A 15,205-nucleotide genomic window follows, 5' to 3' on the forward strand; every position below is an offset into this window, starting at 1 on the left:
GGATTTTTCTGAATATGATGAATAAGTGAGGAGTCATTTCTGAGAGGTTCTGTTCAGCTCAGGTGTTTTATAGAATATCTGGATGAGTTAGTATGCTTAGTATAATTGGTCCTTTAGAACAGGACTAGTTATTATGGAAACATAAGTAATTTTTTCCATTATCTGAATGAAATTATTTATACTAGAAGCCATTATTCAGATACTACAATTGATATTACAGTAAAAAGTGACAAGCTATTACTTTTTTTGGAACAGTAAGAACCATTTCCCTCTTTCTTTCGAAGAGCAGTCATGAGAATATGAGCAGCTCCTTATTTATCAGTAAGTAAAATGCTTCTGACAAGTATTTTCCCTTTTAAGATGTTCCATGAAGATGCTGCAGGAGGGTGGCAGCTTGTGGCTGTTGATGTGAATAAACCTCAAGGCAGAGCTCCAGCATGTCTGCAGGTACAACACTGCTTTTTAATAAATCAAGCTGTATAAGCACCAGCATTAGAATGGTGGCTTAGGGTAACTGGGTGATGAGAAGAAACTGTTTGCAGGAGCTATCAGTTGCCTTAAACTCATTGCCTGTTTCAAGTCCTGATTCATGTGTTCCTGAAATATCGGTTAGCAAAGAAAGTGGTATTGACCCAAGTTATAATAGTAGAAAAATGTATTCTTTAAAAAAAGGCTATCCTATGTTGTCATTAACAAGGTGCTTAAAATATAATTTTATTACAACAACTAATTTAAATAATAATTGATTATATACAAACCGTTGCTTACAAATTGGTCCCACCCCTGAACTACAGCAATAACTCAATACACAGCAGAAATATTCACATATTGACTATAAAATACAGTAGCATGCACTAAAAGACATACCCTCAGAAAACATACTGAACACATCTGTACCCAAATCCCTATCTTTATCCTTAAAATATTCATAATACAGCAGTGGAGGTATATAGAGTCTAACAAAACAACTTTTGAAACTTATATTGTTAGTTTCATGTGGATCTGTTAATAGATGTAGAACTGAGATAAGGAATATGTTTGTGAATGAAATTTTTTCTTGGCAGGACTGTCAAATTGCACCAGGTTTTATTTAGAAATGTTCAGTCTTGCCTGATAAGGAGTGATGCATGTTAGTGAACCTGCCTTACTACAGGGTATAAAACCAAGAACACTCTTGCAATCTGATAGTGTGTGCATCTGCTGAGGCATGGTTTTGATAATGTTCAGTCTTTAGTACACATACTTGTTGGTTATGCGTGTCTGGATGGCAAACTCCTTTTACGAGCTGTTTGGGTGATTGCACATTTTTAGAGTTGCATTAGCTTGTCACACTCTTGGAGTCTGCGCCTTTTATTCAGGGCATGCCCATTAATTGTTCAACACAAAGGCATAAATTCAGTCTGTGAATGTATCTAGCCTACCAAAACATCATTTGCACTGTGTTCTCAAGTGATAATCACATGTGGGTGGAGAAAATTCAGCCAAATGGATTGTGAAAACTCCATTGAATAAGGTCAACATAGCATCTGACTTACCTTGTCTGTCTTTGTCCAGGCACTGTAGTGCTGCATTATCCTTCTGTTTTAGGAGTTGCAAAAGCACATGATAAATGGAGCTCCACTGAACTGGAACCTCATGCTTCAGCTGATACAGTGGCTTTTTTTACTGTTGCAGCTCAGTTAGTAGTTTTCTTGTTTTGATAGACTGATGCGACTTCATTCTTCTGTGCAACATCTAATGGATTTCCAGTGATCTATTGCTTTGCAGGAGGCTATTGAAAAATCAAAGAAAAAATGCAACAAAATATTGTAAATTATGGTAATATTCCAGCCAGATTGTGTGCTTTCCAAATACAGAGGAAAACACGATCCCCAACCCAAAGAACATACACTCTAAAAATCTAATAAATGCATACACATAAGTCATTTCATGCTGTATAACTTTGTTCAATTGCACCATTGCTTAAATAACAAGAGAACAGTTTTAAATAGGTTATATATTTAAAGTCTCTACAATAGATTGAAAGCATTTGTTGTAAATTGTGTTAGGTAGTGCTGTTCGCTCAGGGTCCAGAATGCTGTGTCCCTTTTCTCAAGGTTGGCACCTAATTGACATGGTGCTTTCTCCCTCCTCCTCAACTTCCTTTCCTGTAACTGCTTAGTAGCTAAAACAGTGGCCTAGGAAGTAGGAGACTAGGGTTTAATTCCCTCCATAATTTACAAATGATGTAATTTAATCTATCCACACTTGGAGACGTGTAGGAGAAGGAGAGAGATTAGCCAGCTGTTAGCTTAGGATCTATCTATATTGAGACAGTAATGGGGGCATAGAGCTTAGCACACCCTGTCTTCACTCCAGTCTACTGAAATCCTCTACAGCTGGAAGTTCACTGGTGAGACTGCTCCAGGCTTGTCCTCAGTACCCACTCTGGAGTCTCTGGTCTCCAGCAAACCAGAGACCAGGCCTGGGGGTAAATCCAGAGCAGCTTCACTGATGAACTTCAGGGTCTGGAGTGTCAGCACTCAGGTAGGTGGGGTGTGCTTAGCCCTGTCTTCCCTAGGATTGGCTGCTGAAGCATCTTGACACAAGATGGGACAGTCGGTTTGTGGGTGGGACAGCAGAGAGAAACAGAAAGTGAGTGCATGGACATATAGCAAGGATTTACTCCCCTAAATTGAAACAGTGGGTTTTTAATTGTGATGATTAAAAACCCGCTGTTTCAAGTTAGGGGCTTCCGTCACTGTTATGATGAGGGGCCTGGTCCTTTTTTTTTTTTTTTCTTGGAGCCTACCTATGTCTCCCGTGGCAGGGGAGTGAGCTGCTGGTGGGCCATGAGCTGCGGTGGGGGCCCCAGTTCTTCCCTCTGTCTGGGTGGGCTGCTAGCAGCGGGGTGCTGCCCAGGGGACACTGCCACCATGGAAGGAAGGTCTAGGGCCCCCTCCAGCTCAGGGCCCATGGGAAGCTCACCACCCAGCTTCAAGAGAGACAGGCAGGCTCTGTGGGGATTAAAAAAAAAAGGCTCGCACCCTTCTCTGCTCTTTTTTTTCCCCCCCCCCAGTGGAGCATGACTGCATGAGCTGCCAAGGTGCCTGGTCCTTCCCTCTGCACGGATGGTACCCTCCGGGGCCACCCAGGCACGGAGCTATCTGTGTGGGTGTTGCTCCAGCTTGCAGGCAGCACCCGCTGGATCCAACTGTTCCTGGAGCTTGTGTACTAGAAGTCTGCCAGGCACTGCTCCTCACGCAAGCTTGGGGAAGAGTTGGATCTGGTGGGTGCTGACTGCGAGCTGGGGCAGTACCTGTGCAGCTAGCACCCTGCCTGGGTGGCTCTGGGGGCACTGCCACTGTGGAGGGAAGAACCAGACCCCCCTGCAGCTCAGGGGCTGCATGGCCTGGTGGCAGCCTATGCAGACAAGCTCCACTGAGAAAATTAAAAAAAAAAAAAAAAAAAAAGCGGCAAGGAAACTGATCCTTTTTTTTTCTCATGGATCCTGCCCGCCTCTCCTGTGGCAGAGCAGGTAAGTTGCCAGCAGCTCCTGAGCTGAGAAGGGCCCCAGACCTTCCCTTCATGGTGGTGGCACCCCCTGGGGCCACCTGGGTGGGCTGTTTGCGGGAAGGTGCTTCCCCAGCTCGCCGCTAGCACCCAGCTCAATCCAACTGTTCCCTGAGCCCGAGCTGGGGCAGCACCTGCCCACTAGCAGCCTGCCCAGGCAGCCCCAGGGCATGCTGCCACCGCCGAAAGAAGGACCAAGGCCCTCAGCAGCTCAGGAGCTGCTCAGCCCACTGGCAGCTCGCCCTGCCACTTGTGAGAGACATGAACAGTTTCCAAAAAAATAAATAAATAAAGGATTAGGACCCTTACCACTTCTGCTTTCAGCCCACATCTCCCACAGTGGGGGGACGGGAGCAAGCTATCAAAGGTTTCAATGTTATAAATAGCTACGTTGCAAACTAAACGACATGTGGATGTGGTTTAGTTTGCAATATAGCAAACTCATTTAAATCGTAACATCTCCCCCACCCCACGTGTACAGCATGATGCAATGAAACTGCAAAAATGGCTAACTTTCATCATATGTACAAGCGCCCCTAGAAAATCACACAGAAATGCACATTGGTTTGGCCAAGGGGTCTTTGGAAGGCTGTCTAAGCATGATGTGAACTTGGCCTCCCACCACTGTAATATAAAAGTTATGATATTATACATTTTTGCTTTGTTAATTAATATAATAATGCCATAACCCCAGAGCCCCAACCAAACATGTACAATGTTTTTATTTTTTATAATTTGTAGTTTTCAAGATACCAGAGCCCAACAAAATCATAAGAATCATCATTTGAATTTTTAGGGTGGGACCAGTTTTAACTGCTTAGAATTCAGAAACTAGTAACAATAAAACCAGTAACTCCATAGAAAACTCAAGCTTTGCTCAAGAATTGTGAGAAACAGGATAGATGCTCTTTTTATATATAAACCAGAGCATGAAAGACAAAGTGACAGGGGATGCCTGACAAGGAATGCCTCAGATCTATAAAGGTTGAGAACCACTGGTTCATGAATTGCCTTATGGCTAAGATTCTTATATGTCAAACTTCTGGGACCTTTGGCTCTTGTATTTAGTTACCCTAGATCTCTGACTTCTGCCTCCTTTTTTTGGATGGGCTTATAACCTGACACCAAGTTTCAAATACAGCCCCAGAAAAATGACCTGTTGCGCATGCATTATTTTTTTCTGCAATCCTTCAATAGAATTGTGACTTTTTCAAATATGTCTTCACAGTTCTGTCACAAAGGGGTCATTTGTGCCCCCCCCCCCCCAATTTCTTCTACTAAACAGTCAAATAATTTGGAATACACTGAAATTTGTCAGGGAAAATATATTCTGCATACTTCAGGTTATCTTTCAAAAAGAGTGCTTGGGTTTATTGCAACTTACTTGGGTTTTTATACTGTGATTTGAATAGGCTAGGTGGACTTTGTTTTAGAAGTCTCTTCATTGATGGACATTCGCTAGAACTTGTACTTATAATTTGCATTTGCAGACAATTTTTGGGGCACATCAGTGTCAGTGGAGAATAGAAAGAATTCAGTAAGGCCAGTAAACTTAAGATTCAGATGAGTTTCTTTTAGAAAACTTGATTTCTGGGGTTAAATGTGTCCAGTGTTTCAAATCCCTTCAAGCTGAAAACAGGTATTTAAATTGTCATGTAGCTTTTTTGTGTTTAGCACAATTACAGCAATCAAAGCATTTGAAGCAGCAGCAGCAGCATGACTTCCTTAGTGCTGTAACTCTGATGGCAAATTTGAGCAAAGTGGAAGACTGCAGAGCCTTAGAATAAACTAGCTGTTTTTACCTCCTTTCAGTTGCCACCCTCCTCTTAAAAAAAAAAAAAAAAAAAAAAGTTTTCCTAAGAAAGGCAGCTTTTCACTATATCTGTACAATAATTCAGAAGCTTCAATTCTATTAGCCATGAGCCAAAAATGTAGATTCAATGGAAACCTAGAGTTATAAAACCACTTAAAAATAATTTTGACTATTGTTGGTGCCTCTAGCATCCTGTTGGTTTAAAACAGCAGGACCCGGGCCTCAGAAACATGCACAACGTGCTTCTAAACGAACAGCTTTCTTACAGGCAACTCTTAAAACATGTGAATGAATATAGAAGATAAATAAAATACAGAAGATTCCTCTACCCCAAGCATATATGACCAAAAGGCCATTTCTGCCAGGGAAAAGAGATTTTTAGATTTTCTCTTACTTTCTAGGTCTTCTCAGGTACCTTCTCTAACTCCTTCTGAGAGTCAAGATAACTAGTCTATACTGTATCAGCCGCTGGCAGGCAGTGCTGCTGTGAAAACATGTCCCACCTTCTCGCTCCTTCTCCTCCCAGGCTTCATGCAGAAAAAAACATCATGTAGCTGCTGTTAGAGCACATTGAAGATCAGCTACCTCATGTTTTTTCAGCAAGCAACATGTGTAAATTGTAAGTAGTTGGGCAGGGCATGTTTTCACAGCAGTGTTCCCTAGCTCTGCCTAAATCATTGTAGACTTGCTCTGGAAGTCTGTATCTCGACTTTCCATTACTGCATCTTTATGTCCCTCAGGGAAAAAAAAAAGGATGTTAAAACTGAAAGCAAAATAAAGGTCTGGTTCTGAAGATACTTGCAGTTTGTTTTGGAAGAGACAGAGTTGCTTTGCTTTCCAGAAGACTTAGCACCTATAAAAACCCATGGGCATGAATGAAAGCTGCAGGTGCCTAAAAACTTTGAAAACTGAGTTATTAATGCAGTTACTTTGTTTATTTTAAGGGGCTATGTAACAGGTTGTAGGCTAGCAGCCTGGATCAATTAGCCAGCCAGCAACAAGCTGCCCATAATAAGGAGCCTCAGCTGGCAGGCAATCAGCAGGGATCCTGGTTTTCTCAAATATAAAAAAAATTCCCAATTTTCAGATTTAAAAAAGTAACCCAAAATCCACATTTTTCCATGATTTAGAATGAAACACCACTAATATACAGATATATAAATATATATATATTAGTGGTGTTTCACTCTAATCACAGAAAAATGTGGATTGGGGATTTTTTTTTTATCAGAGAAAACCAGGATCCCTGGCAATCAGCAATAATGAAGGGAAGTTGATTGGCTGATTGGATATAAAAGGACAGGAAAGGGGAAATGAGGAAGGAGGATTTTGAGAAGTAAATGGTTGTATAGGGAGAGAGGATTCCTTGAAGGAAGACTAGGGCAGGAACTAACCCATGCTGGGAGTGTTTATTTTAGGATTGTTTTATATTTGCAACTGAGCAGAGCCCTGTGGTACAGATTAATCCAAGACTTTGAAGCTTGTGGCCGCTTGTACACATGGTTTACTTTCCTAAATTGAAGTGATGGGCTTTTAATTGCAATTATTAAAAACCCACCATTTCAACTTAGGGGCTTCCATCACCATTATGGTGAGGGGCCCGATCCTTCCCCTCCCCCCCCCCCCCAATGGAGCCTGCCCATCTCTCCTGCAGTGAGAAAATGAGCTGCCAGCTGGCTGAGCAGGCCCTTAGCTGTGGGGGCCCCTGGTACTTACCTCAGTGGCACCCCCTGGTGCTGCATGGATGGGGTTCTAGCAGGTAGGTACTACCCAGGAGTCACCACTGCCATGGAGAGAAGGTCTGGGACCCCCCACAGCTCTGGAGCTGCTGGAAACTTGCCCCCCAGCCACAGAAGAGACAGGTAGTCTCCACAGAGAGAAAAAAAAAAAAGAAGATCAGGCCCCTTGCCGCTTTTTATTTTTCCTCAACAGAGGGGAAAAACATTTTGAGAATAATCCCACATTAGTAGAGATAATACCTTCCTTTTTATCATCCATGATGAAAAAGATAATGTTCATGTCAGCTGTGTGTCATCTTTATCTGGTGCTTACTGTTATTTCATATTTATTCTAAGATGTTTTAGAATTCACAATTGATTTCCAGAATTAGTCTTTGGTCATTTATGTCTACCTCATCCTTTGAGCATTGGGTTGAATAGGATCCACAAAGAAGTTCTTCCATAAGTTATTGAATAAAGTTAGCTCCTGAATACTTTAGGTTCTGAATATTTTCTTGCCAGGAATATCATCTGGTGTGTATATATAAACTATGAAAGGACAGTTAGTTAATTTTACACTGCTCAGGGATTATATTAGTAATTTCCTTTGCTGAAGAAAAGAAAATGACTAAATCAAGCCCTGAGACAAGGTTATTTTTGTGAGTGATCTCTTTTGTTGAACTAACTCCCAACCATACAGTTGGTCCAATAGAAGATAACACCCATAAAAATCCTTGCCTCTTGCATATTTCCTGGACCATCCCAATTACAACATCACTGTAACACTACTGATATAAACCCTGAACACTAGTCTACTTTCTAGCATAGAAGATGCATATAAATAATTAGGAAAGGAGCTACATTAGCCAACTGGAATTTAGAAGTTGTTTTGAAATATCAGCCTCAGGGGCTAGATTCTATTCTACCTTTTATGTGCATGAGTGGATTTAGGTAACTAAGTGTGTTAATATTTCATCCTACTCAAATCCTTGAACATCCATTCTTCCACCGACTTGTTACACACTGCCTTCTTACCCTTAAGACTTCAAAATCAATAGAAACAAGGAGGAAGAGACTTCTGTATTGAGAGTTTCTTAGAGGCTCAAATTGGGTAGCATAGGATCACATTTAGGGCTTTTATACACATGCTTTGAGAGTGAGGATGACGGGTGCTTTAATTAGAGGGGCTGCAAGAGCCACTCTAATTAAAGTGCTGTATCAGCACCCACATTCTTAAAAATGTCTGCAGAGGTGCTTTATCTAAAGCTTATCAAAAAAGCTTTAGTTAAAGCGCCCCCACCACCCTTTTTAAGTGTAGGGATGCTGATAGATGAGATGCTGGAGGGTGGTAATTACCATGCTCAGTTAACTGAGTCTGCTCTGACATGCTGTAATTACAGTGAATCAGCTTTGCTACTCATGTATAGGCACCCTTAGGCACATTAGTCCTCTTACATGCCTAATAGATGGCAAAGAATCTGGCTTTAAGTTCTCAAGAACCGGTTTCAGAGCTGGTGAGACTAGAGCTCGCCATGGCCTTTTTTGTCCACTATCTCTTGCCTTCCTTCTCTTGGGTACTTACATTTGCTAAGTGAAAAGCTAGAATACCTACAGACAGAGGTTTCATCAGCATTTTGCTAGGAAGGAAAATCAGAGAAGTGAGAAATAAAATACCTTCCCCCTTCCAGGGTATATTAAAAGAACTATGGGAGAGAAATTCTCTCTTTCTGCATCCCCTTTCTGCTATTCCTGTCTCCCTTAACCTCTTAAACAGACACATTCATTCTTCCACACTAGTATTTGACCCACCTCATTTCTTCATTCATCGATGCGTCCCATTCACCCACTTCTTTCCGTCATGCTTGATTTACAAGTGCTTAGTTTTGCTGCCTAATCTGTTACCTGCTTAGCTCAGAATCAAAATCACTTATACCCCTTCAGCTTCCTCCCTGTGAAGCCCTGCAGAAAGTTGAGCTGCAGGGCTCTGAGAATCTAAGAAGAGATTTGAGCGCCTTTGTGGCAGATTTTAGATTGGCAGCACCTAGGCCCTGTTTTCCAGAAGCTCGGTTAGGAGACCAGATGGGGAGTAGTCAAGGGCCATATAAGCTCAAACACAGGGTGAAGAGAGCAGTGTAGCCCAGATCCCCATAAGTCGAAGGAGGTCTATGGGGAGCTGTAAACAGAGAAAATAATAAGTTACATGTTTCGTTTTGGTTTGCAGTTTATGATACTGTGAGATTTGCAGTGGCTTAAAGGGGAAGAGGAGGCCATGGGTAGGGTGTTTGGCAGGCACTCTGTTATGAGGAGCTAAACTCCAGATAGAGGCATGCAAGGGTCCAGGACCTGATGAACTGTGAGGGCCAGAAGCCTAGGCAGGGTCAGGGGCCCAGTGGGAGCAAGACAAAGTCAGGGGCCCAGGGCAAGAAGTGTGAAGATTGGGCAGATTGGCATCCTGATGATGAGCAGAGGTGAGCAAAGTAGCAAAGGCCACACTCCAATTCTCTGAAGACAGGCTTCTAAAATATATATTAGCTTGAATATCAAGTCATGCCAGGAAAGAGAGGAATGCCGAATTGGGGGACCTAGAGTAGAAGTGTGGGCATTGTGTGACCACCAATGAGTGCCACAGCCACCCATGGAGGCACATCTCATTGCAGAGACAGTGTCAAAAGCCTTGATAAAGTCAAGGTATATCGCAAACACTGCTTTCCCCCCACCTTATAGAAGGAAACCAGGTTGGTCAGGCATGCCTTGCTCTTCATGAAGCCATGCTTATTATCTGTGATCATCACCTATTTTCCTCTGAGTGATTCACAATAGATTCCTTGATGACCCACTTCATGACCTTTCCAGGTATCGAGGTGAGGCTCACTAGTGTGTAATTCCCTGGATCCCCTTTCTTCCCTTTCTTAAAGATGGACACTATTTTTGCCCTTTCCTAATCATACAGGACCTCACCTGACCTGCATGAGTTCTCAAAGAGGATAACCAACAGCTCTCAGCCCTCTTTATCAATGATTCTACAATAAACTCAAATATAATAATGCTTAAAGCTACCTAGGTCTTTATGTAGATGACCTGTCCAAGTTATTTTTCTATTGTCATCTATCCAATTAGCTCAAAATGTTTAAATGGTAAAAAAAAAAATAAAAAAAAAAGTTTAGAAGAACAGAAATACCCTGAGTTTTATTTGTGTTTGTTGGGTACTGAGTTTTGTTCACCCACTTACTCTTCTATTGTATATGATCATTTTATTATAGATTAGTTTCTTCTAAACCAAGTCAGGCATAAATTTCTTTAAATCTGAAAGTAACCTCATTCTCTTAACCAGGGTTTTCATCCCACTGACATTTAATGAAACACATTTATAATTTATACTTGTAACTATAATATGAATTGTCATTTAATATCAGGAAACTAGAAGAAGATTTCAAAACCCATAAAATGGCTATGATTAGAAAATATGTGCAACCGTTGATGAGGAAGTAACAGATCTGGTATCTAAGGAAACCAACAACATCAGGAAAGATACTTAGAGAATCACGCCTCCTCCTTGAAGTGGGAAGCCAGAAGAGAAAGTGAAGGGAGAAGAAAAGAATCTGTAAGACAGTAAACAACAGCTAATTTGAAAGCCTTGCACACAACTCACTTTGAGATGAGGGGCAGTCGTCATTCCCTTTTTGTGGGGAGGACTGAGACAAAGAACGATTGAAAGTGAAAAAATTCTACCAATTTGTGTGCCCAGTCTAAAAGATCTGGAACTAGATTTCTCAGAGCATAATGTACAGCATTTCATATGATCATTCACAGCTCCCATTAACTTCAGTTGCCGTTTTCATTATCCAGCACTTTTACAAGTCACATCTCAACCTGTCAAGTCAGGCATCTAGAAAGTGAGGGAAAAACACTGGGTTAAGGTGATACTTTTTTTCTTTGGTTATCTAAGCATTCAAACATGGTTGTCTACATGGCTGTCAAACTGCCAAAAATGCCACTTATGTACTGGTTACAATTTATGTACTGGCAAAATTGTGGGGAGAGACCTTACATCTTTATACCAACAACCTTACAACCCACCAACAGTTAGCACTGACCTAGTGAAGGGGCATTTGGAGGGGCTGGACGTGTTTAAGTCAGCAGGCCCTGATGATCTTCATCCAAGGGTGCTGAAGGAAGTGACCAGTGTCATAGCAGAACCACTGGCGCGATTATTTGAGCACTCATGGTGCTCAGGACAAGTTCCAGAGGACTGAAAATGGGCCATTGTGGTCCCTATTTTCACGAAGGGGAGAAAGGATGACCCAGGAACTATAGGCTGGTTAGCCTCACCTCTGCCTTTGAAAAAACTTTCGAAAAAATTATTAAGGATCACATTTGTGGGAGTCCAGTAGGAAAAATAATGCTGAAAGGCAACCAGGATGACTTCATAGCAGGTAGATCCTATCTGACTCATCTTGTTTCTTTTTATGACCAGGTTACAACATTCTTAGATGCAGGAGTTGAGGTAGATGTCATGTACTTGGTTTTTAAAAAGGCCTATGATACAGTGTTGCTTCCCATTCTTATAAATAAATTAGGCAGTTATGACATAGATTATGACCCAGTCAGGTGGGTGGAGAATTGGCTTATGGGATGCACCGAGAGGGGGGTGGTGGTGGATGGGTCATTTTTGACCTGTAAAATGTGGGCAGTGGAGTTACCCAAGGTTCAGTGCTTGGACCAGTGCTGTTCAATATCTTCATCAGTGACTTGGATGAGGGCGTGGAAAGCACTGTGTCCAAATTTGCAGACGACACCAAATCACGGGGCAAAGTAAACACACTGGAGGGCAGGGAGTGGATTCAGACAGATTTGGACAGGTTGGGAATGTGGGCAGAACAGACTAGGATGCAGTTTAACAAAGTTAAGTGCAAAATGCTACATCTAGGAAGAAAGAATCACCAACACACCTACAGACTGAGAGGTAACTTCCTAAGCAGTACAGCAGCAGAGGGATCTCAGAGTCATAGTTGACTCCAAAATAAACATGAGTCATCTATGTGATGAAGTGATAAGTAAAGCCAACCACACTTTTCCATGCATTAGAAGTTGCATCATGAACAGGTCTAAGGAGGTGATACTTCCTCTCTATTGGTAAGACCGCAGCTGGAGTACTGCATCCAGTTCTGGGCACCGGACTTCAAGAGGGATGTGGATAACTTTGAAAGGGTACAGAGGAGGGCTACTCATATGGTGAAGGGCCTGCAGGTAAGATCCTACAAGGAGAGATTGAGGGACCTGAATCTCTTCAGCCTCTGCAAAAGAAGGCTCAGAGGGGATCTTGTGGTCATCTATAAATTCACTGGTAGGGGGGAGCAAGGAATAGGGGATAGTCTGTTTACCAGGGCACCCCTTGGGTTTACTACCTTGGGCAACTGATGACTCCTGATTCAGGGGAGCACTTGCTCCCCCAATGGCCAGTCAGTGACTGAGGTCCCTTCTGACCCTTAAAATCTATTAAATCTTTTGCCTCAATAGCTCAGTTACTAAGTCACTCATCTGGGAAGGTGAGGTTTGTTGTGTACAGCCCCAGAAAAGATTTGAGCCTGGGGGTCTCTGACTTCACAGCATATCAGTATAACCACCATTTCATAGGTTACCCATTATCCTGACTTTTCTCCAGCATTCCTTCTGAAACTGGTCTCCTGGGCAGTTATGAGAGGGGGATATGTGGGGTGAGGAAGAAAACAACATACAGAAAGCGTGTAGCTCAGTTAGATGGCTGCTGGCCTGGAAGGGAGGCGGCTGTTGCTCCCAGTGAGTTAGCTGTTTTCTCCTGCACCATTTTTTTTCTAGTGACTGTTAGTAACTTGATTTCAAAAGGAGTGCCAAAGAATGTGCTTATTAATGGCTGGCCTATGGCATAATGCTGGATTGCTATGCTGGGAAGTCTAGAACACCCAGGCTCAAAGCTTCTTTGGGTGAGGGCAGAGCTAGAATATAAGGCATCTGGCTTCTTAGGTCAGTGCCCTAATCCTATAGCTATAGCTATGGTTGAGAAACATGTGCCCTGTTCCTAAGTCAAAAGTCATGGGTTTCAGGTCACTCCATTTTGGGACATTGTAAGATCATGACAGATATGCATGCATATGTTCCCTGGCTGCTTATGAGCAACTCTGTAATCAAACATATTTGTCCCTGAATATAGGGTTAGACATCCAGAAATAGAATTCCAATCCGTGTGTCATGTTTAACAATTAGATGGCCAAAAAGTCATGCAGATGTCCAAATCTGGACATTTAGACCTTTTGGGCCTGTGTGCCAGACGAGTGGCCTGCAGGTCCGGGTTGGACTGTGAGCCTAACACTACCCCATCCTAGCCCCATATGCCAGAACTGAGCACTGAGGACCTGATACTGGCCCTTCCCTGCCCCAAGCTACAGCATTGTGTTTTGGGGGCTCAGCACTGCCCCTTCCTACCCCCCACATGCCAGGACTTGGTATTGCAGGCCTGGCACGGCTCCCTGTGCACTGGAATTGGGGCCCAGTGCCTCCCTCAAAGCCCCCCACACTGGGATTGGGTCCGAGGGGCTCAGCATTGCCCTTGCCTGGCCCTCCACCTGGCATTCAGCATGGGACCAGCACCACTCCCGCCTGGCTTTGTGCTAGAATCAGGCACCTCAACCAGTGTTCAGGGCCTGCAGCTCTCAGTGGGTCTGGAAACTTGGCAGCAGGGGAGCAGTGCTATCACCTGCCCACTACCAGAATTCTCAACATGCACTGACAGGAGCATTCAATTTAGCACATAGTGCATGGTCACTCTCAAATGGTAGTTGTAGTGATAGAGATGCTATGTTTTGCATAATAACCAGTAATTAAAGTGTTCACCTATAAAAGCAGAGGGCTTGTTTCAAGGCCGTCAGATCAAGGACATTCAACCAACATCTCCCACTATTCAGGGGATTTTCTTAACCACCTGGTGGTAGCCCAAATTGAGTATAAGCCCCCTTCTATTCCTTTGCTTTGAAGCTGGGCAGCCTTGAGCACAAGAGGATCCAGAAGGAGAAAAAGCAAAAGAACTGTGTAATTTGGTGACGGGCACTCACCTGGAAGGGACGAGTCCTAGATTACAGTTCTTACTTCCAGGATTATTTCTGATTTTTAACCAATTACAGTCACCCCTGTATTACAACACTCACAAGACCTCACAAAAGTTTCAGAGATACCTTGTAAAAGAAGAAAATACATGCCATTTGACTTCAGATTTACTGCATTTTCCTGTGTACAAGACACCTCCCAATATGATATGTACCTTGTTGTTGAAAGGCAGACAGAAGAAAAAAGATATTTCCTTGAAAGTACTGATAAGTAGCAGCCAGTAACTGAGTAGCAGGAGGTAGGGAGCCTAACATGGTCATTGTGCTACTCCTTATAGAGTATATGTAGTGTTAATTTGCTTTCCCCTCACAGAGGTGTGACTTTCAGAAACTGCTGTTACAATATTTTCTCACTTATAGTGCACATACCAAACTCCAGCAATGGATTTTTGGAAAAAAGATTTGTGTTTATGCAAGAAAATATGGCATAAACTTAGCTATTGGAACTATCTAATTCAGTTAATAAGCATATATTTTGATTAAAAGAAATTAAACTTCCTTTTGTGTTTTAGTTTATATTAAGATATCTTCTTTCCAAACTCTGTCTCTGAGAGAATAACAAAAGAAAAAAAAGCCAACAGAGAGGTACAGAGATACTAAGGTCCCGAGTGTATGGTATAGTGGAACAACCATAAATGAGTCCACGAAACAATAAACCTGAGTTAGATTTTTTATAGGAAATCCATATGGTATTCTGCTTTCAACAATTACTTTCCCAACTGTCATTGTTCTCTATATATCTCTAGTAAAAGGGAATTCACAGGACATTAGAAGAGCAAGTAAAAGAAGTAATGTTTGTCCTTTAGCCCACTTTTGCTTCTACCAGGTATGCTCTTGTTCCACCCACAGAAGCCAAGAAGACACCATAGTGAAATTCTGGCCCCAGTGAAGTCAATGAGAGTTTTGCAATTTCACTATAGAGGGACAGAATTACACAGAAATACACTGGAAGGTTTTGCATTCTACCTTAAAATAAATTATTTCTA

General features: G+C 42.4%; 1 protein-coding gene across 5 annotated transcripts in view; it reads left to right on the forward strand.

The window, feature by feature from the left end:
* The window catches only part of NALCN (sodium leak channel, non-selective), a 505,598-nt gene that overhangs the window by 190,755 nt on the left and 299,638 nt on the right, over positions 1 to 15,205 (forward strand). For all 5 annotated transcript variants that reach the window (XM_019486907.2, XM_019486906.2, XM_019486908.2 and 2 more), the window contains one exon: positions 361 to 447. In XM_019486907.2, coding sequence (XP_019342452.1) covers positions 361 to 447 — 87 coding nt within the window. The remainder of the gene's footprint in view (positions 1 to 360; positions 448 to 15,205) is intronic.

The sequence above is a fragment of the Alligator mississippiensis genome, chromosome 1 (assembly GCF_030867095.1).
Source record: "Alligator mississippiensis isolate rAllMis1 chromosome 1, rAllMis1, whole genome shotgun sequence".
Classification (NCBI taxonomy): domain Eukaryota; kingdom Metazoa; phylum Chordata; order Crocodylia; family Alligatoridae; genus Alligator; species Alligator mississippiensis.